Source organism: Trematomus bernacchii, unplaced genomic scaffold (assembly GCF_902827165.1).
Source record: "Trematomus bernacchii unplaced genomic scaffold, fTreBer1.1, whole genome shotgun sequence".
Taxonomy (NCBI): Eukaryota; Metazoa; Chordata; class Actinopteri; order Perciformes; family Nototheniidae; genus Trematomus; species Trematomus bernacchii.
Window position 1 is genome coordinate 516783 of NW_022987626.1, and position 22008 is coordinate 538790.

At 40.5% G+C, this 22008-nt stretch overlaps 1 protein-coding gene and 2 non-coding genes across 3 annotated transcripts; 1 reads left to right on the plus strand and 2 right to left on the minus strand.

Annotated features, from left to right (window-relative positions):
- The first annotated feature begins 1701 nt into the window (after window positions 1-1701).
- Window positions 1702-1775, plus strand: trnan-auu. The gene has a single exon. It is a non-coding gene; the product is annotated as a tRNA-Asn (tRNA).
- A 1354-nt stretch (window positions 1776-3129) lies between these two features.
- LOC117484529 (NLR family CARD domain-containing protein 3-like) lies at window positions 3130-13537 on the minus strand. The gene is made up of 10 exons (XM_034132961.1): window positions 13524-13537; window positions 13045-13200; window positions 12161-12265; window positions 11261-11365; window positions 10677-10720; window positions 8717-10499; window positions 5980-6156; window positions 5411-5584; window positions 4850-5018; window positions 3130-3270 (listed from the first exon to the last, which is right to left on the minus strand). Exons 2-10 carry the CDS (start codon window positions 13167-13169, stop codon window positions 3130-3132), a joined length of 2823 nt encoding a protein of 940 aa, XP_033988852.1. The 5' UTR covers window positions 13170-13200; window positions 13524-13537.
- A 1309-nt stretch (window positions 13538-14846) lies between these two features.
- Window positions 14847-14919, minus strand: trnat-cgu. The gene has a single exon. It is a non-coding gene; the product is annotated as a tRNA-Thr (tRNA).
- Between the last annotated feature and the right edge of the window lie 7089 nt (window positions 14920-22008).

A 22008-nucleotide genomic window follows, 5' to 3' on the forward strand; every position in this document is an offset into this window, starting at 1 on the left:
AGAGGTATTCTACTCCAACAGGACCCGTACTATACATTTCTAAAATTCAACTTTGGGGTTCTCAACATTTCCAGGTTCACAGAGCTGGCAACTAGACTAAACCAGTAGATAAAGAGAGCCACAGAGCTGATCAATCCCCTGCTCCCAATTTCCACCTCAAAGAAACCCACTCAGCCCGGTTCCCACTGATCACTGCGCTCCTGCAGATTCAAACATCACGGTCTGTAACTCCAGTTCCATCTGAGCTGTGTGAGCAATCGCTGGTGTTTGAACGCAGAGGAAATGAAGTGAGAGGTCAGGAGGATATAAATCAGCTGTTTGCATGCTGACAGAGCCATTAGCAGCCAGTAGGAATCATGCTAACTCTCATGCTAACTCATATTGGCTTGTCACACATAGCATGTCTCCGATAATGAGGTGAAACATGTCTTTGGAGGCCTAACCTGAGCTCTGTAGCGTAAAGCTGCGCCTCAGCTGCACTGAACAACTAGCATGCATTCTATTTCAATGTAAACACTGCTATATTTGACTATATTTTTGTAATGTTAATGTTATTAGCTAGAATTGCCTTTCTAAATGTGTTTACATTATAATTGTAAGGCAATTTTAAGGCAAACTATTCCATTAATTACACTTACCTGGAGTTTTACTTTAAACAAATGTTACTTTGGGACTCAATAAATACCAAAAACCTTTCGTTAACATCCATAAATGATTAAATTACCTCTATTTATTGTTTTTATACATCCTTCTATGCCTTTTGTGTTATCATTAGCCAATATAAATGTCTATTACTCCATATATTAGAATCAGACCGTGGCAGTGTTTCCATTTCTCTGTTGGGATTACAAAGGAAGCCTGAACAGTGAGCTGTTGCCATGTGGCGCCCTCTAGTGCTGCATGAGGTTCAGTGCACCAGTAAAGCAGCAGGGGTCATCCAGTTCACAGCTTTTCTTAATGGTTTTGGCTCATTAATGGAAACAGGGATTTCTAAACCGAAGGTGCATTCATCATAACAGCATATCATGTACAGCACAACCACAGCTTTCCCTCAAAAGCACATAACCTACCTTATAGAATAGAATGGGAGGGATGAAACCCTCTGTAATGGTCACACATGCAGAGCACACAGCACACAGTGACATTTGGCCTCTGCTTTTAACCCACCCGAGTACCAGGAGTCTAGTACCAGGAGTCTAGAACCAGGAGTCTAGCACCAGGAGTCTAGTACCAGGAGTCTAGTACCAGGAGTCTAGCACCAGGAGTCTAGCACCAGGAGTCTAGCACCAGGAGTCTAGCACCAGGAGTCTAGTACCAGGAGCAGTGGGCAGCTATTGTACAGCGCCCGGGGAGCAATGGGAGTGAGGGGGGAAGGGGGGAAGGGGGGTGTCCGGTGCCTTGCTCAAGGGCACCACAGCAGGGCAGGAGGTGAACTGGGACCTCTCTTATGTGACTTAATGTCTGTCTGGCTATAGATTTCAGGATGAGTTATTCTGGATGGAGGCAGTCTATATAGTAGAGAATAGAGAGTTAGGATTATTATTGTTCGAGTTATGTTACTGTATTCTGCATTCTTAGTAAAAAGCACAGAACTGAATCATGAACGGCTTCTAATAGTGTGATTGTCTCTGAACCCGTTTTACTTACACCCATGTTCACTAACCTGATGTGTTTTTGCTACAAGGAGCAGCTCTTGTAAAAGGCGCTGTGGCTTAGCTGGTCAAAGCACCCGTCTATTAAACAGAAGGTCCTGGGTTCAAATCCCAGCAGAACCGGACCTCAGAACTGTAGATCCCAAGTTCTTGATGTACTCCACTGACAGAGTAGGACACTAGGACAGACTCACTGCTGGATAGCTCAGTGTTTAGAGCTGGCCGCCCATACGCTGAATGGCTGCCAAAGACGCTTGTTCAATTCCCAAGAGGAACATTTCAGGCGATGCCATCCCCTCTAAAAGAGCAATCTCTCCCACTGAGCTTTTGCTCCTTCATGTCCTTTGGTTTGGCGCCTGGCCGACGCGCTCACACATCACACAGAGAGATATTGTTTGTTTCAGTACATTTATTTCCACATTATCCTTTACATGTCTGTTCTTCACTGTTCTCTTCTTTTAACACAAATAAAAGTGTCTTACCAGACGATGATGGAGACAGTTACGTCACATCAAATAAAACAACTTCAACTTATAATTTCTCTGAAGTGCAGCGGTCTAAAAACCGTATGGCTTCACAACCAAAATGAACCCAGAGTATCGTGAGCTGGACTCTTTTGTACCAGCTGAGGCAATCACAGCGTCAATCAGCTGTTTCCTTTAACGCATGTGAGGATCACAATTAATTTACATTAATTAACAACCTTTTCCATTCCATAACCAACATTCAATATTTTATGCATAATTAAACGATTAAATAATCAAAATAGTAAATCAATGTTTTGGCTCCTATACCCTCTATCTCCCCCCTTCAACGATGTGTCTCCAATAAAGACATTATCTGGCAAAACAGATCTATAAAAACAAACTAGTAAGTCCTTTATCCGCTCCTATTTATTTGTTCTAAAGTGATGTGGCAGCACTTCTGTATCTTAGCCAATTACCTTTTCTTCCATTTCCATATTTACCAAATGTAAGGAAATGCATATTTTTGTTTTTTAACGAGAGAACACAGCTGTTAAACAGTGAAGTCATTTATACATTTCTACAAGAACACATTTCCTAAAGAGCGAGCAGCCTGCAGTGAGTTACATTCGCGTTATAAAGGAGAACATGAAAACTCTTTCCTGTACGAGGCGTCTCCACATCAGCAGGACATCTAAAGCATGTCCACTGCAGGAACTCTGCTGACCCAGGGTCAGTTCTTCAACTACACACAGACCCCCCTCAACAGTAAACTGAGTCCTCTTTCTGCACAGATATTCATGCATTTCATTTGAAAGACATCACATCTTAAAGGTTACAACAATATCTGATCTCATAAAGACTACATGCACACAAGCCTTACAGTTTCAATGACACCAGGCAGAGCTCCTTTTAGAAGAGTTAGACATCAATGGGAACATTTGATTGGACATTAATTAACCCGGGGTGATAAACACAAACTAGTCACATTTCTTCTCTTTCTGACTTAGTCCTCAAAGACTTTCAGAGCGTCTCCAAGAGAACCCCCTTGCTTTGATTACAGGGAGAACGTCTTCCCCCCCAAACTCAGGATTATGGGATGTCACCGGACCCTTGTTGAGATGGACACGGGTCAACAGGTAACCCTCTGGGACCTGGAAGAGAAACAGGGAAAAACGTTGGTTATAAAACCAACAGCAGATTGTAGACAGGCTTTTTCAACTGATAGAGGAGAGTATTTGTTCCACTGGATCAATACTATCTGATCTGCTCTCACCTCTCTGTACTGAATATACAGACAGCGGTGTGAAGTAACTAAGTACATATACTCAAGTACTTTACTAAAGGACAACTTTAATATATTTGCCTCAATATTTAAATGTTTTGATACTGTGTACTTCTACTCCACTACAGTTCAGAGGTAAACGGTGTACTTGTACTCCACTACATGTATTTAATCCCTTTAGTTACTTCACAGATGTGGATGAATGATGTGAAATATAATCAAGTGTTAAATCAGACTTTAGTTCCACCTGGACCAATCTGCACAATGACTACTTTTACTGTCGCTACTTTAACTATATTTTGATGAGAATACTTTTCTACTTTTACTTGAGGAACATTTTGAATGCAGGACTTTTACTGAAACAGAGTATTCCTACACTCTGGTACTTCTACTTTTACTCAAGTACAAGATCTGAGTACTTCTACTTTTACTCAAGTACAAGATCTGAGTACTTCTACTTTTACTCAAGTGCAAGATCTGAGTACTTCTACTTTCACTCAAGTGCAAGATCTGAGTACTTCTACTTTTACTCAAGTGCTAGACCTGAGTACTTCTACTTTCACTCAAGAACAAGATCTGAGTACTTCTACTTTTACTCAAGTGCAAGATCTGAGTACTTCTCCCACCTCTGAATAACATGTGTTATTATTTGAAACTGTGTACATTACAATATATGCAAAAACAACTTCTCCCACCTCCAGAAAAACAATAACCAATAATTACATTTATTCACTGATGAAACTTCAATAAAAAAACTTCACACGGTACGACCTCTCACCTTTCTGTCTTCACTTCCTGTTCTGGAGTCACCAGGAGAAAGATAAAGAATAATGATAATATTTACAACATGAACAAAGAGAAACAGCAGCCAAAATGATGAAGAGAGAAAAACAAGAGTGTTGTTTTCCTCTGAGGTCATGCTCCATGAAAGAGTTTCATATCTTGATGAATGGAGGATATTCAGTACTCACAGGTCTTCTGGATCTTGGCTCTGATCGTCTCATCTCAGATCCTGTAGGGATGAACACAATCCAACAGTTATAGATCAAGTCTGAAATAAGTGTTTGTTCTTTGAGTTAGTCAGCTTCAGAGTCCTGACTGATCTCATGCTTTACATCCCATCATATCTTCTCTGCAAACACTACGACTGACTGCCACAGCTCTCAGCTGCATCACAGGAAGTAACCAGTCATTAGTCTAGAAACTAAAAAAAAACAGACTACCTTTTCCACTCTTCTGTAAAATCCCTTATGTCTGGTGGAAAGTTGATTACTCATTAAAGTTTGTCTTTGCATGTTGAGCTGGCCTTCTATAGTTGATGGAAGAATGAAAGAGCCTGCAGTCAGTGGGTAACATCACTGATCTGTTGTGATTCCCCAGTGAGAGAAACACCTCCCTGTGTTTCATACAATACTGCTGAACCAGCAGAGACCCCTTACTGACCTGAGGGTCTCCAGTCTGCAGTCTGGACTCTCCAGAAGATCTCTCAGCAGCTTCACTGCTGAATCCTGCAGAGCGTTGTCACTCAGGTCCAGATCTCTCAGATGGGAGGGGTTGGACTTCAGAGCTGAGGCCAGAGCAGAACAGCTGATCTCTGACAAACTGCAGCCCTCCAGTCTGAATAAAGAAAACATGATGAGGATGAAACTCCATTTATAATCCAGTAAGATGTTAATCAACATTGAAATGAATGGTAACAGAAAAATATATCTTCTTCAGAAAGTAAACTTTATCATGTAAAACTAATATTACTTCAGATGACCTTTATTCAGACGTTATCGTTTACTAAATATTAAATACATAGATTTACTTTTTACAACTAACATGCATTAAGTTTCTTTAGGAAACAGTCAACAAATCTGTCTGCAGTTCTTCATTTAGGACCTAAAAATGAAAATATTAATAAAAGGACATTTACTACTTTATGGATGCAAGTTAAGAATGTACATAAATTAGGTTCAATAACAAACATATTATCTCCAGCAGTAACAGAGAGTCAGTGAACTGACCTGAGAGTCTCCAGTCTGCAGTCTGGAGTCTCCAGAAGAGCTCTCAGCAGCTTCACTCCTGAATCCTTCAGATCGTTGTTACTCAGGTCCAGATCTCTCAGATGGGAGGGGTTGGACGTCAGAGCTGAGATCAGAGCAGAACAGCTGATCTCCGACAAGCTGCAGTTCCTCAGACTGAATAAAGAAAACATGATGTCACTTTAGAAAACAATGTTCCTGTTTGAAATAACTCCAGGTTTAATAATCTGATCAGAGTTAAACAGGGTTTTAATCTCAGAGATGATGTAGAAACAATCCACTGATAATGTGGAACTCTAACTTTGATCAGATCTTTAACAACTCCTTCATCTCCCTCACAGCTCATCAGTACTGACAGCATCTCCACTAACTCATGGAGCACAGACTGAGTCTGTGGAAGCTCAAACACTCTCCCTCACACATTCACCTACTCTTTGTTATTCTGATAAATATTCGACCATTTTCCAAAAATTGAAAAAATAATTAGATAATATATTTGTTATTCAGAAAATCATAAATACAAACAGATGAAGTTCAGTCAGTGAACTGACCTGAGAGCCTCCAGTCTGCAGTTTGGACTCTTTAGTCCAGAACTCAGCAGCTTCACTCCTGAATCCTTCAGATTGTAGTTCTGAGTCAGGTCCAGCTCTCTCAGATGGGAGGGGTCAGACTTCAGAGCTAAGGCCACGACTTCATAGTGAGTCTCTGACAGTCTACAGTGAGTAAGTCTGTAATAACACATATATTACAACATGTGTTAAAAAAGAGGAAACATTATATTAATGTCAAACATTTGATGAAAAAATATGACATATGTTCTGATTGACATTTGCTGTTAGTCCATTTAATATTACATATAATAATATATTATAATATAGTTTAATATGTGTTATCAGTAGGGATGGGTATCGAGAACCGGTACTAAGTCAGTACCGGTAGCCGATTGGACGGTATCGGTATACCGTTAAGCCGCTGGACAAACCGTGCTGCTATCGGTATATGAATTAAGCTACTTCCTTAGTTTAAACAATTCTGGTTTGTTGGGAACACTCATCCCGTGTAACGTACCGGTTTGAGTACCCCTCTGATTGGCCACTGTGAATGCCACTCGTCATCTCTCCTAACAGTGCTCTTATTATTGTGAGACTCCCGGGGGCAGACTCAACATCTTGCAAGAAACAGCGTCTCAAGGCTTCTTAACATTTAACAACCTATTAATGATGCATACCCACTTAACGGGAAGAAACTCAGCTAACAGACGATATTAACCATTTTTACCTACACGGAACAGAAGTCCAACACCAAGTCTAAATCAAAACTTACTGAACTAGCAGCCAGGAAAGAGCAAGAAAACAACTTGCTACTTTACGTAGCCATGATGATAATTATGTCTTACCTTTGCTGTTTTGTGATCAAAAGTTGTGTTCAAGGGCATACAAACGCTGCTGAAGGTTAATCCAATGTCTCTGTGTAACTTTGAAATGATTACTGATAATCCATTATTACAATTATAAATAATAAACGCAATAAACGGATTATAATGGTTAGCCGACCGGAGCTTCCGGTTTAGGAGGTGTGCATGCAACGTCTCGTTTTAACTGACCAATGATCATGTTTACATGGATTTATGAACTGTAGTGATGTGACGTTCGCGAACGATACAATTCTTTTGAACGGCTCTTTGGTACGAACGAAGGGAACCGAGTCGTACTTGGTGAGAGACGTTCTTTTTATCGTTGGTTCACTGGCCTATACCCCAGGCTCAACAAGCTCATGGCGGAAAGGCTTTGCATTGTGGCAACGTCAGTTCCATCAGAGAGAATATTCTCCAAGACTGGACAAATCATCTCAGAGAGGAGAAATCGCAATAAGCCCTCAAAAGTGAGGGAACTTGCTTTCCTGAATACAAATTTGCCAGTTAAAAAACGTCTCTTTTGAACGGCTCTTTTGAACGTCTCTTTTGAACGTCTCTTTTGAACGGCTCTTTTGAACGGCTCTCGGAAAGGAACGGAGCCATAAGATCCGGCTCCCTTGAAAGAGCCCTAATTCCCATCACTAATGAACTGCCCCTAATAACCGCCCCACACTGTCAAACACACTCATACCTTCTTGGTATGACATTGAACAAGTTACATTAAATAATGAATACAAATAAATTACAATAAAATGACTGTTTAATCTTCACATCTTGTAATCATGTCTATCATTTTGAGCACCAAATTATTGAAAAGTATCGATAAGAGTATCGAAAAATACCGGTATCGATAAGCAGTATCGGTATCAGTATCGATAAAATCCTAACGATACCCATCCCTAGTTATCAGTGTGATCTGATCACATGTCTGTGCTCCTGCTGTCAGTGCCTCTTACCAACAGAAACAGACATGAAATAAATCTTGACAATATTAGAGATGTACATATTTAAATGTTAATTAATATGTGGATGTGAATGATGGATGAAGGATGTTTTGGCTTCTCTGAGCATCTGAAAATGTATTGCGCACACAAACACAATTAACAAACCAATAAAGTTTCAATATTTTCAACTGAATACCATCAGATGTTCCCAGTATATCAGCATTAAGACATTACTCTGTTATTGGTGGGAAATGATATAGATCTTATTTTAAACTCTAATACATTTTGCTAAAAACATGTGTGTTTAATGATAAAGAAACTACTAGACAGTAATAAGTGCTTTCTCTGATAACTGTAACGGCCCGTCCACACAGCGGCGTGCGTTGAAGCTTGCCGGCCTGCGTGTCTGAAACTCGACCAACAACCAATCACATGAATCTCCCGCCCCTGACACACAAGCAGCGGTTTGATTGGCTAGAGCTTGTACTGGCATATGATTGGATTGGCTGACGCTTCTGCCGAGGCTTCAAAAGTTGAACATTGCTCAACTTTTGCAGCGAGCCACGCCAGCAAAGCTCCGCTTCGCTTCCCACAATGCAGTTCGGCGAAAAGTGACGTCACCCCATTCAAAGTGAATGGTGAAGCTTTCAACGCACGCCGCTGTGTGGACGGGCCGTAAGTCCTGCTGTGTGGTGTGATCACATGCTGAGAAACCTCTAAAGTCCTTCATGTGTTTGACATGTCGCCTCCATCACTCAATATGAAGAGAGAAACGGTTCAATTGAACTATTATTATAAATAAATAGAAGAACAGCGTTTATTTTATTTTGCTCTCTCAGTATTTAAACAGCAGAAATGTTATAGTGTTTATTTGACTAATTTAACTTCTGATCCACATTAGTTCATAAAGTTAATCACATCTGGACTTACTTGGCCTTCCTGCAGTTCCTCACAGCTGGAATCAGTCTCCGTCGTCCCTCCTGTGATGTTTTGTACTGATTCAGGTCAAACTCATCCAGAACCTCCTCTGACATCTGCAGCATGTAGGCCAGAGCAGAACAGTGGATCACAGAGAGTTCCTTCTCTGATCTGTTCCCTGACTTCAGGAACTCTGTGATCTCCTGATGTACTGAGTGGTCCTTCATCTCTGTCAGACAGTGGAAGATGTTGATGCTCCTGTCCGGAGAGATTTCATCACTTCTCATCTCCTTCAGGTTGCTGATGGCTTTCTCGATGGTTTCTGGACGGTTGTCTGTGCGACCCAGCAGGCCTCCTAACAGTCTCTGGTTGGACTCCAGAGAGAGGCCGTGGAGAAAGCGGACAAACAGGTCCAGGTGGCCATTTTCACTTTGGAGGGATTTCTCCATGGCTCCCTTTAGGAAGACATCCAGGGATGGGTAATCCTGACCCCCCTGCAGGAAGTCCTTCAGTACCTCTGTGTCTCTGTTGGAGTAACAGTGCAACATGTAGACTGCAGCCAGAAACTCCTGAATGCTCAGATGAACAAAGCAGTAGACTGTTTTATGGAAGACCACACTCTCTCTTTTGAAGATCTGTGTACAAACTCCTGAGTGCACCAAGGCCTCTGTGACATCAAGACCACAGCGCTGCAGGTCTTCTTGGTAGAACATGATGTCTCCTTTCTCCAGATGTTCAAACGCCAGCCTCCCCAGCTTCAGAAGAAGCTCCCTGTCAGCCTCCGTCAGCTGCTGTGGACTCGTCTCATGTCCCTCTTCATACTTCTGCTTCTTCCTCTTGGTCTGGACCAGCAGGAAGTGTGAGTACATGTCAGTGAGGGTCTTGGGCAGCTCTCCTCTCTGGTCTGTAGTCAACATGTGGTCCAGAACTGCAGCAGTGATCCAGCAGAAGACTGGGATCAGACACATGATGTGGAGGCTCCTGGAGCTCTTGATGTGAGAGATGATTCTGCTGGACAGGTCTTCATCACTCCATCTCCTCCTGAAGTACTCCTCCTTCTGGGCGTCAGTGAAGCCTCGTACTTCTGTTACCCTGTCCACACACTCAGGAGGGATCTGATTGGCCGCTGCGGGTCTGGAAGTTATCCAGACGAGAGCTGAGGGAAGCAGCTCCCCCCTGATGAGGTTTGTCAGCAGCACGTTGACTGAGGACTTCTGTGAGACATCAGACACAACCTCATTGTTTCTGAAGTCCAGAGAAAGTCTGCTTTCATCCAGGCCGTCAAAGATGAGCAGCACTTTGCAGACAGCCAGCTGCTCTGCTGTGACCTTCTGTAAGGTTGGATGGAAAACATGGAGCAGCCTGAGAAGACTGTACTGCTCACCTTTGATCAGGTTCAGCTCCCTGAAGGAGAGCGGGATCACCAGACTGACATCTTGGTTTTCCAAACCCTCGGCCCAGTCCAGAGTGAACTTCTGCACTGAGAAGGTTTTTCCAACTCCAGCGACACCGTTGGTCAGGACCGCTCTGATGAGAGTCTGTTGGTCAGGTGAGGCTTTAAAGATGTCCTGGCACTTGATTGGAGTGTCATGGAGGGTCTTCTTCTTGGAAGCTGTCTCCAGCTGCCTCACCTCATGTTGGGTATTAACCTCTTCACTCTGGCCTTGTGTGATGTAGAGCTCAGTGAAGATCCTGTTGAGGAGGGTTTCACTTTCATCAGTTCCTTCAGTCACACGTTCACATCTCCTCCTCAGACTGAGCCTATGTTCATCTAAAACCTCCTGCAGACCACTATCTGCTGGAAGAGAAGGGAACAGGAGAGAATCAGGAACATGCTCTGAGAATCTAATTAAAAAACAGAGTTTAAATGTTTTATAAACAGCTTACTGTCTATGCTCTACAACAGTATACCTATTCAAAAACAAATGAACCAGGAAGAGGAATAAGACGCTGCATGTGTTCGGCCTCTTACCTCGTACAGTTGTGGTCTGACTGGCAGGACTTCTCCTCTTCCCTCTGTGGAGATGAACACATCCTTTATAGCACTTTACATTCGTGGAGCTGATTCTCACCAACGGGCAGAGCGTCACAAACTTCACACTCAAGATTAAATGTTTCTCGCTGCACGAATACGCCCGTGACATGAATTTCACTTCTTCACTTCATTCTTGTTGCCAGGCAAAGATCTGGGTCTTTGCGTTGACTCTACATGTGATCTCAAAGAACTCTGTTATATCTGCTAATGCTAAACACAACCAGCTCACCAGGTATTTACTTTTAATAATAAACATCTTAAAAATACCTTAACATGCCAAGGTAGTAAATAATGTTTTGGACGATATACTTTGTTTTTAGTTAGTATTCATCAACATTTTCTACTGTAAATAATGACACTATAATTGCATATTGAAATATCCTTAAATAACGTTAGCTTGCTGTACTCTAATGCCTTTTTCCTAAACTGCTCACATGATATCATTAAAGAACAGTTTAATATATCAGGTTATATAAAACGGAATCCTCTTCAGGTCAGTTACAGTAGAAACAGACTCTTACTTAGTGTCTGAGGGTCCAGGTTCTTTACTGAAGTTTATAGGGTTCATCATAGACCGGTCACTCTTCAGAGACAGACAGCTGGAGACTGGAGACTGCGCTCTCTGTCTGTGGAAACAACACGTTTTAAACATCATTAGTTCATCTAAAGAGCAGCTTTTGATTTCTGTCTGTTTGCCTGAGTAAATATTTTTAAAGTTGTTCTGAACTTTCTATTTTTGCATCATGCTTGTGGGTTTCTGTTGTTACAATTCATTTGAGAGAGAAATGTTTCACATGTTTGTATTTTATTTGCTGAGGCTCACCTAACACTAAGTCTGACATGTCGAGACTTCTTTCTTGGGACACATTTGACAGGATTTGAACATGGAGGAGTTTGATCATTCACTAATGTGAGAAGACAGTACTAACAAACATGGTGGACAGCCTACATTCATTCATGTGCATCAGAAACAGAATGAAGAAGGGAGGGTTGGGTCAGTTCATCCATTTTGCACCAAAATCCCCAAGAAGAAAAACTACTAACATAAGAAAAAAAAAAAAAAATACTTTAGCATGTAATGACAATCACATTACATTACTTACATTATTTCATAACATTATGTTCTTTGTTTCTTACAAAGGACTACTGTGGAGGTTGATGTAGTGTTGCCCATCTCCACCTGAACAACAGTTAATCAGCTTCTCCCGCTCATGAAGCTTAGTCCAACATGTAGAGCGTGAGAATGATTTCACTAGTAGATTATTTACTATCTCTGATGATGCCAAGGATCAAGAGTTCAATCTTACTTTATTACTGTACTCTACTGAGTTTCTTCACATCAATCATTAAACAACAGTTCAGATGATCAGATACCAACAAACTGAATCCTCTTCAGGTCAGTCTACAGTAGAAACTCTTACTTTGTGTCTGAGGGTCCAGGTTCATCACTGAAGAGTGGAGGAAAGTCTTTAGACCGGTCACTCTTCAGAGACAGCCAGCTGGAGACTGGAGACTCTGCTCTCTGTCTGTGGAAACAACACGTTTTAAACATCATTAGTTCATTCAAAGAGTAGCTTTTGACTTCTGTCTGTTTGCCCGAGTAAATTGTTCTGAACTTTCTATTTTTGCATCATGCTTGTGGGTTTCTGTTGTTACAATTCATTTGAGAGAGAAATGTTTCACATGTTTGTATTTTATTTGCTGAGGCTCACCTAACACTAAGTCTGACATGTCGAGACTTCTTTCTTGGGACACATTTGACAGGATTTGAACATGGAGGAGTTTGATCATTCACTAATGTGAGAAGACAGTACTAACAAACATGGTGGACAGCCTACATTCATTCATGTGCATCAGAAACAGAATGAAGAAGAAGGGAGGGTTGGGTCAGTTCATCCATTTTGCACCAAAATCCCAGAGAAGAAAAACTACTAACATACGAAAAAATAATAAAATACTTTAGCATGTAATGACAATCACATAGTACATTATTTCATAACATTGTGTTCTTTGTTTCTTACAAAGGACTACTGTGGAGGTTGATGTAGTGTTGCCCATCTCCACCTGAACAACAGTTAATCAGCTTCTCCCGCTCATGAAGCTTAGTCCAACATGTAGAGTGTGAGAATGATTTCACTAGTAGATTATTTACTATCTCTGATGATGCCAAGGATCAAGAGTTCAATCAAACTTTATTACTGTACTCTACTGAGTTTCTTCACTTCAATCATTAAACAACAGTTCAGATGATCAGATACCAACAAACTGAATCCTCTTCAGGTCAGTCTACAGTAGAAACTCTTACTTTGTGTCTGAGGGTCCAGGTTCATCACTGAAGAGTGGAGGAAAGTCTTTAGACCGGTCACTCTTCAGAGACAGACCGCTGGAGACTGGAGATGTGTCCTCTCCCTCATCTTTTAAATCACTCATCTTCTTCAGTCTGAGTGATAAACCATTAACCCTAGAGACACACACACACAGTACACACACATTATAACACACTTGTTTCAATCGAAACCATAATAATAATAAACTTGGTTAAAATACATGAAATCAGTCAGACTTCAAACAGGCCGCTCTCCATTCTGACTGTGCTGGGCTGTCACATGTTATGTAACTCTGATGAATCAGAAAAACATTTAATACAAAATGCTTACAACACTTTCAGAAGTCTCCTTGGACTCTAGGACGCTGATTTTTAACCCATAACTTATGTTCTTACATCTAGTTTAACAGAGTAAATATTGAATATGTTAAAAAGCAGATCCTGGTGTTAACACTCACCCTGTTGTCCTCCTGCTCCGTCCAGGTGTAAAATGGCGTCTGGAAGTCTGTCTTCATACTTCACTTTAACACCCTCACCTGTCTGCAGCTCCTCCCCTTGTTTTATGATAAGCCTTATCAGCTGAACAGGTACACATGCAGGGATTATTATCAATAAGATAGAAATAGATATGCAGCTAAAAACAAGCTCAACAAAGTTATTGAAATAAAAATATGAATACCACAATACTACAGTTTAGAATTTGAGCACCTCAACACTTTATAACCGCTCTAAACAATGCGCAATGTGTGGTTTGTTGTCGTAGATTGCGTTGTTGCTGTTGAGTTGTTGGTATTGCATTTGTATTGGATCATTATAGAGAGCAAGCCAGGAAGAAAGATAGGTCGTTCTGTCTCGGGAAACACTTCAACATGTGGAGAAGTTGTGAAGAAAAAAGACAATCGCCAGCATCCAAAGAAACGTTTGAAAGTGTAATGAATGGATAGTGGATCGAGCCGGTGGCCCACGTCTGGCATCGTCCTCCGTGAGACTGGTTGGAATCCTGGGCTGGATGAACTTTGAATCAATGCCCGCTTTTCATCTTTAAACATGACTGACCTTCTCCGGCCAAGAAATGTGCTTAGAAAAACAAAACATAAAAAGAATAATGTACCTCAATAGAGATCTTTGCGTGTTCCCTTGATTTGCCCATCACTACCGCTCTGCTCTACAGACACCGTCAGAGCAACCCAAAATCACTTGTGGCCAGAGGTTTATATCTGTTAAGCCCCTCCCCATAGGCCAATCAACTAATTATAAACTTAATTATTGTTATTCTTACTACCTACAAATGTATTCAAAATGTATTTCAAACTAATTCAACACAGTAAATCAAATAGGTCAACATCTTCTACTTTTTCTGACCACAGAAGCCTTAAACAATTACACTTTTAATATTTAGAAGATATTGTCCCTCGTGCCCATGCACTACATGGTACGGTCCAATCGAGCACAGGTGTTCCACTGATTGAGCCCCTACTTAAGGTGCAGTTTTCTGTTGCTCTGTTTGGAACTTCACAACTTTGAATGAGAGGGTGAGCAGGTTCCTTTGGCACAGCATTGTTACGTTAAGTATGATTTAAAATAAAGCTGTCTGAACCAAATAATGACTTGGGTTTTATTTTACCAATGTCCAGCAAAAATGTCAAATTACAAGTTATTAATGTGTTTCCCTGAGTGTGCCTTTTACTATGCCCCTATGCCAGCTGTGACGAAGAGGTCTTTGTCACACAAACACCAAATCAGTGCTCAAATAGAGAGGAATGAACATCTCTGAAAGAATGAGGCGCTGCTTGGATTTGAACCCAGGACCTCCTGTTTACGAGACAGGCGCTTTAACCTCTAAGCGACAGCGCCTTGTTCTTCTTCTTTGTAGAACTATTTTATTTTTCCCTTGGTGTATTATCAGTCCAGCTATGTTCAATGTGGAGGAAACTTCTGTGTAGTAATGCATTGGGAGTCACCGACTCAGGAAAGAGACACGGTGAGAGTTGGAGCTTTGATGTCAAACACTGATGGGTTTATTCAGAGTATTCGGCCGGAGGATTCACATCACAAGTCAAAGAGTCAGAGGTTCTGACTACACGGTAGAGTTGCCACGTCAATTCTGAAGAGCCTCTCTCTATGCTAGACCTTTTAACTGGTTCACAGAGAGAAATCAACATCTCTGAAGGAGTAGACTAAACACTGAATTTGTGTCTGACACTCATGGCCTCAAGGATTTCACATCCTAGAGCCCACAAACACCGATAAAGAAGTGCCTCAGCGTTCTCACAACAATTACCCTTCGTGCCAGACAAGTTGACCGGTCACACACTGGTGACAACAACACATATGGCACCAAGGCCTTTCCTTACAGGAGATAACAGACGTCAGAGTAAAAGGTTAGATATCTAGAAGAATTATTCCTTAACAGTTCCTCTCTTTTTATCATTTTTGATAACCTTAAAACATTAGTCTAATAATTCTGGTCAATACTTAAATCAATAGGCGTCTTCAGATTCGAGTGTGGTCTCACCTTACATTCAATTACATCACAAAGTAGAGTAAGATTGAAACATTCAATCACAATGATTGATACAGGCAATCATAATAGGAAAAATTATCTCTCATCAGTGTTTGGAGCATCTTTTGTCAATAAGTACAATAATGAACACACATAAAAACACAGATACATAATAGCAAAATATTTGTTTTAAACTAATATCTTTTATCATTTAAACCATTAGTTAATGTCATTTATCAAACTATAAAATCAAAACCAGAAACAGCTTAAAGATTTGCTTTAAGGCAATCACTAGTCAAAAGCATTTAAAACGTAGGATCATAAGAGATCCAGCTAAGGCATAACATTCACAGTGGTGATTTGATCAATCTGTAATCCACAAAGTTGCAGTGTCCTCAATTTTAGGATTACTTTACGTTTACTTCATTACGCTTTAGTCAAGAGTAAGGCACTTAGTCTTAGAAAAATCAATACATTCATTTTAGTCAAGTACATTGTTCAAAATCTGAAAAGGAAAAGTTAGGCAAATATTCAAAGACTTTTGTAAAAACCGGGAAAGGAAGGATTAAACATTCTTAAAACTTTAATTCATACATTTGTAAATGCTACAACTGATCTGTACCAAATTAAGTCTATCAATTATTCTTATTAGCCATACTTACCTGATCATCTACTTATGGTACTTGGAAAGGGTTCTTCTGTGTTTATCTAATGTTGAATATGGAATATCAATTTCTTTAAATTATACTTCTCTAATTTGAGGATCAAATATGCTACATAATTGTTATATTAATTATTATAAATATTTGTTTTGGGCCAAAACTGAAATGAATCCAGTACTTGAAACATCATTTTAGGTCTGTCTGTTCATGGACAATACATTAAAGAGTAGTGTTGTTAAGCCTGATTGCTGGATGATTAAGGATATTAACATTATCTGTTATAATATTAGAAATACCTTATTATTCAATACCTTATAATCTGAGAATATTTATTTATTAATTTTGTTTAGTGTGAAAGTGTAATCTGATCTGACAAAATATATTTATCACCACTATTTAACACATGTCTGGTCATTGGAAATATAAAAAACAATCATTAATTGTACATCTTTAAACATCTGGACATTCAATTCAAAGTTCATCTTTGTACGAGAGCTGGAAGAACATGTCCGTCAGGCTTCCTGACTCGTTCTCCTCCTCCCTTTATGACACAGAGTGTCTGGTGTGTAAAGGCATCCTGATACTGTAGATTAGCACTGAGGTGCTGATTGGCTCAAACTCTTCTTCATCAGAGCGCCATATTTCAACCCCCCAATTGCTCTGCTTTTGTGTGGCTCATTCAGTGAGCACTGTAGCTGACCCCCCAGTGAGACGGAGGCTCATCTGCCGGTATTCCTTCTGCTATCTGCTTGAGTACAACTGCGTATTCCTGATGCATCCAGGTGTCCCCCCCGTGATGGGAGAGGTTAGGAAGACATCAAACTCCTCCAAGAAACATGGAACATTGTATTATAGAAACCTCTGAAGCCCTCGCTCGTCCTGCAGGGTTGTCTGCTAGAGCCCACCGAGCAGAAAGATGAAGAGAAGAACCCCCTCTTATCAGAAAGGTGAAGAGAAGCATCCCATCTCGAACGACCTTGTGCTTCCTTGCACGTGGCTGGGGGTGCTCTCTGCACGCGGAGAGTGTGACCATCTCTCTCTGACCCTTGGCCTTGAGAGCTGTCCTAGTTATTGGGTTAACACCTGATAGGGATGTTTTTCTGAGTGAAGACAACTCAAAGTAATGGATTAGCACATTATCATTTAATTACAAAAATAGGCCCCTCAGAATTATTTGGGAGCCTTCCTGACACATGCACATTATCATTTTGAAGGTTTGTGTTAGTCATTGAACATGCAAGAATCATATACTCATCAGTCCATAGCAGAGACATGTTATTGTAAGTTAAAGGTGAGCTTGTCCCTGTGGATATAACCCCTTCTCAATGATTCTAAATGTATATTAATTCACCATTTACCTTTTGATAAAATATTAGTTTATCAGAAATATAATAAATTACTCAATATAATTGACTCTTCCCTCCCTTTTCTTACATATCGTACATATGAAATAATAACTTAGGAGTCTATTTAAGCATGGTATAGTTTATAATCTATTAATCGTAGTACTCAGTATCACCTGTGTGCAGCTTACAAAAAACCATTGTGAGAAACATATATTATGCAGGAAATTGATACATTTGTTGAAAAACAAAGCATATCTGATTTGGGAGGAAAAGTTTCATCCCTTTAACATCTGAGTTATTACTGAAGGCATAGCATGAATGATATTGGGTGGCTGAGGGTGTCCTTACTGAGAAATGTCAAACAAAATCAAAACCTTACATTTGAAAACGGGTTTGCATTCCTCCACTGAAGGTGACGTTATCATTGGAAACAATAAAAGCTAATTGTTTTGATGTAGAATCTATATATTGAATCGTTAGAGCAGAACAGAATGGTTGTATTGTAGCCTGAGTTTTGTGCAGCCTTTAGTTTTACCAGGTGGAAACATTGTCTATATAATGTGAATACATGTAGAACTAGACATTAAGAGACCCCTGACATTAGGCCTATTTGAACAATAGTAGGGGCTTTTACCAGCTCGCCCACTTACAGGCATCCTCTGCATAGCAGTATGAATAGCCTTAAAAACAACCCACTCTGCGGTAACGAGAGTCATGTATCTGAACCAAATGCCCTAAGTGAAGCCGTTAGTCTCATCTGACTGACCCAAGGGTTGGTGCTGGTGTGACAGGGAGGCTTCCAAGTGTTCATAGCAGATGTCATGCTTTCAGTTCATGGCTCAGTGGGGGGGAGCAGACCCATGTGAGACAGTATCAACAGCTGTAATGTTCAGTTTGAGGAGTGTCATTCTCTCTGGGAGCAGAAAATGGTGTCCATTCAGACCAGACCATTAATGTCATGTAGAGCAGCCATAGCATCTCTGTGACTGCACTCAGCCGGACTGCAGCAGGGCAGAACTGGGTGACTTTTAGTGAAGCCGTCCAAGGCCATAGACAAAATGGAACCACGTACTAACAAAAGGGACACAAGGTCATCAATGTCTCTCTTTACCTTTGGCCTAATTGTAAAACAAATTAGTGGAAGAAATGTGGAACACTAATCCATCATCATGTGACATTTAGAGTTAATTTAAATAATTACTTATGGGTTGAAGTCAAATTAACATTAACATTAGAACTAAAGTCAGTCAAAATTGGACGTGCACGGATCAGAATCTAATCAATAGACCATTTTCCCAGCTCTGTAATGAAAAGGATATCAAGATTAGGTACATTACAGGAGTGTTAAAACATCCAAACATGCACACTTATCTTATTCTAGTAGAGATTAGAGGACAGGTCTAATGTTGTGAACAAAATGATCAAGTCAAAGTTATTTTATTTATTTTATCTTATGTACCACATTTAATTTAATAATTAATCTTAAATTACTAATAACTTTAAAGAAGGCAACAATTTACAATGTGGATAAGGTGACTACTTATCCAAAGTGTGTGTGTGTGTGTGTGTGTGTGGGTGTGTGAACAGCTTGTCTGCCCAAGGTTAAAACATTTGGGACAGCAGTGAGAATGTTATGAGAAACAATTTGTTGCTTAGACTGAACTCGAAAGAAGCTGAGATTAGAACATTTGAAATAAATCAAAACACTTGTACATTAATTAAATACATTTGACATTTAGCTTGAGCTGGGTTCAATACTTTCTTTATGGTATTTAAATTGGGCTCAAGTAGAACCTTTACATGGATTTGGCTTGCAACACAAAGTGATACCGATCTCTGTCTGTTATGATTTGAAAGTCTCATGATTTAAAGTGTAGGGCTGTGAAGGAGAGGCCCTTGGAAAACAACCTCTACTTCTTTGTTAACTGTAATTACTTATTGTAAAGAGATTGCAACATTATACTTTTTAAAGAATTGCTCAATTAATTTAACACATTTATTATGCACACTGTAATGAAAACGTCAACAAATATATTGATCCTGGCTTAACCAGCGACCTTTACTCTTTTGTTCATAAGCTCGGTTTCAGAAAACTTGTCAGTAGTTTAACAACTATTAGAATTGTAGTAATGTCTATGGAGACCAATTGGTTGATACGAGAAATCATTTGAAGCAGTTTAATAAAGAATGTTAAACTATATTTAAAACTGTAATTAAACTTCAACTTATATTAATTATCTGAATCCAGTGGCCAGTTGGAATAGATAATCAACAAAGTTTCCATTTTGCAGCAACAGCGCAAAAGGTTTCAACAATAATTTGTATTATGTCCGAATCTAGTTCTGTCTTATCAGCTTTGTTTCGGAATGTGTTCAATACATTACGTTTTTTTTTCATTATTACCATACAATACATAGATTTAAGAATAAATGAAACAAATAATACAAATAATACAATATTGACCTAAAACAGCAGACAGATTTTGCCACCCTGACCTCCTCAGGCAGGTCTTTACGACCAGCAGTGATGCCTCTGAGGGTCTCGGGGTGCAGGACGGGGCATAGGGTTTATAAAAGGTCACAAACATATCTTAACATACCAGCAATACAATTTAAGAATGTATTCTTAAAAGTAATATAATCTTATTTTCTTCTTACACCTACAGCGCACACCCTGAACAGTGTGCTTCTTGTTTACATTTCCTCTGCACACTCAGATGCAGGACATAAAACACTCTTTTGCTATTTATTTTCATTTTGCAGCACATCTATACTACCAGCATTTTGCAAAACACTATATATTATTTATCTTTCTCAAGTCATTTACTTTTGGTGAGTTAACTAAAGCTTAGTTTATTTTACCCTGGCTATGGACTGATTCATTATTAGTTGTTACAAAACATGCACAAGACGGCGGTTAGTACAAACCAATATAGACCCCCCGATACAAACAATCAGACTAACAAACATGATGAACTCGTAATAAACACCAGTGCATCAGCAACAGCTCATCCAGCTCAATTTAGTCCGAATTCAAGAGGTTTCAGACAGGGTAGGGAATTATCTCTCAGTAGTGTACCTTGACTCGCACTCCCACCCTTGTATACAAGTCTTAGATCGGTGCCTGGCAGCTGTCCAAGAGCAATAACTAGCTTATCCTCTTGCGACCCCACTACTACTGTTCTAGTGGTGCTATGCCCCCCCCGATCAGGAGCACATAGACTTTTTTTCCCGCTACCCTTTCTATCCAAAAACTGCAGTTAACTGTAGTCCTACTCGACCAGCCTATACACAGGCTATCGTGTTCATCCCAACGATGAAACACAGTTTTGTTCTACACTTGCATGCCACTGCCCACCCATGATCAATTAGCCTATGATTTTATGTATGCACCGTCACCAGCTCCTCCAGCAATGTAGGGAGCTGTGTCGCATCAGGTAATGCACGCACCTCGCACCTGCCAGCTCGTAAACGGCCACAAGCCACGAGAGTGCTTTTAAACCGTCTCTTTTTTTTAATAGAGACGGCGGTGGTGTGACAAAAGCTGTGATTTTCTCCCTCTGAGTTCACTTCACCAGCCCATGCAGATACGGGGAGGTATTTTGCATCCCTGCGACTGCCTGTGCGGAACACATGCCCCGAGCAGCAAAACGGCTGCCTGTACGGCACACATGTCCCGAGCAGCACACACAGAGGACACACACACCCGGAGCCGCAGCTGGAGCCGTGTTTTTTTTAGAGGCGATAGGGGTAATATCTCTGGCTGCTTATGTTAACTGCTAGTATTGGCCGCTGAAACCCCCAGAATTTCGGCGATTTGTTCATTACAAATCTCTATTTTGCTTTCACACAGAAGTTCCACTTTACAGATGCCCTCATTAAGGTATCTTTAAACATCTCTGCGACTGCCTGTACGGCACACATGCCCCGAGCAGCAAAACATCTCTGCTACTGCCTGTACGGCACACATGTCCCGAGCAGCACACACAGAGGAAATCAGCCAGGTCAGCGTCCCTGGATGATCCCCTGGGGTTACTAGCCCCAAATGTTCATTAACCAAAACGAAACACAGCCGCTCAGCTTCACAGATAATTTTAGGATACCGTCAATCACAGATTCTGGTAAGGCAATGTCCAAATGTAGATTTGAAATCACACTTACCAGTCTCTGAAGATCTGTTGGTATCCTGCCGACAACGCCAATTTGTGGAGGAAACTTCTGTGTAGCAATGCATGGAGTCACCGACTCAGGAAGGAGACACGGTGAGAGTTGGAGCTTTGATGTCAAACACTGATGGGTTTATTCAGAGTATTCGGCCGGAGGATTCACATCACAAATCAAAGAGTCAGAGGTTCTGACTACACGGTAGAGTTGCCACGTCAATTCTGAAGAACCTCTCTCTATGCTAGACCTTTTAACTGGTTCACAGAGAG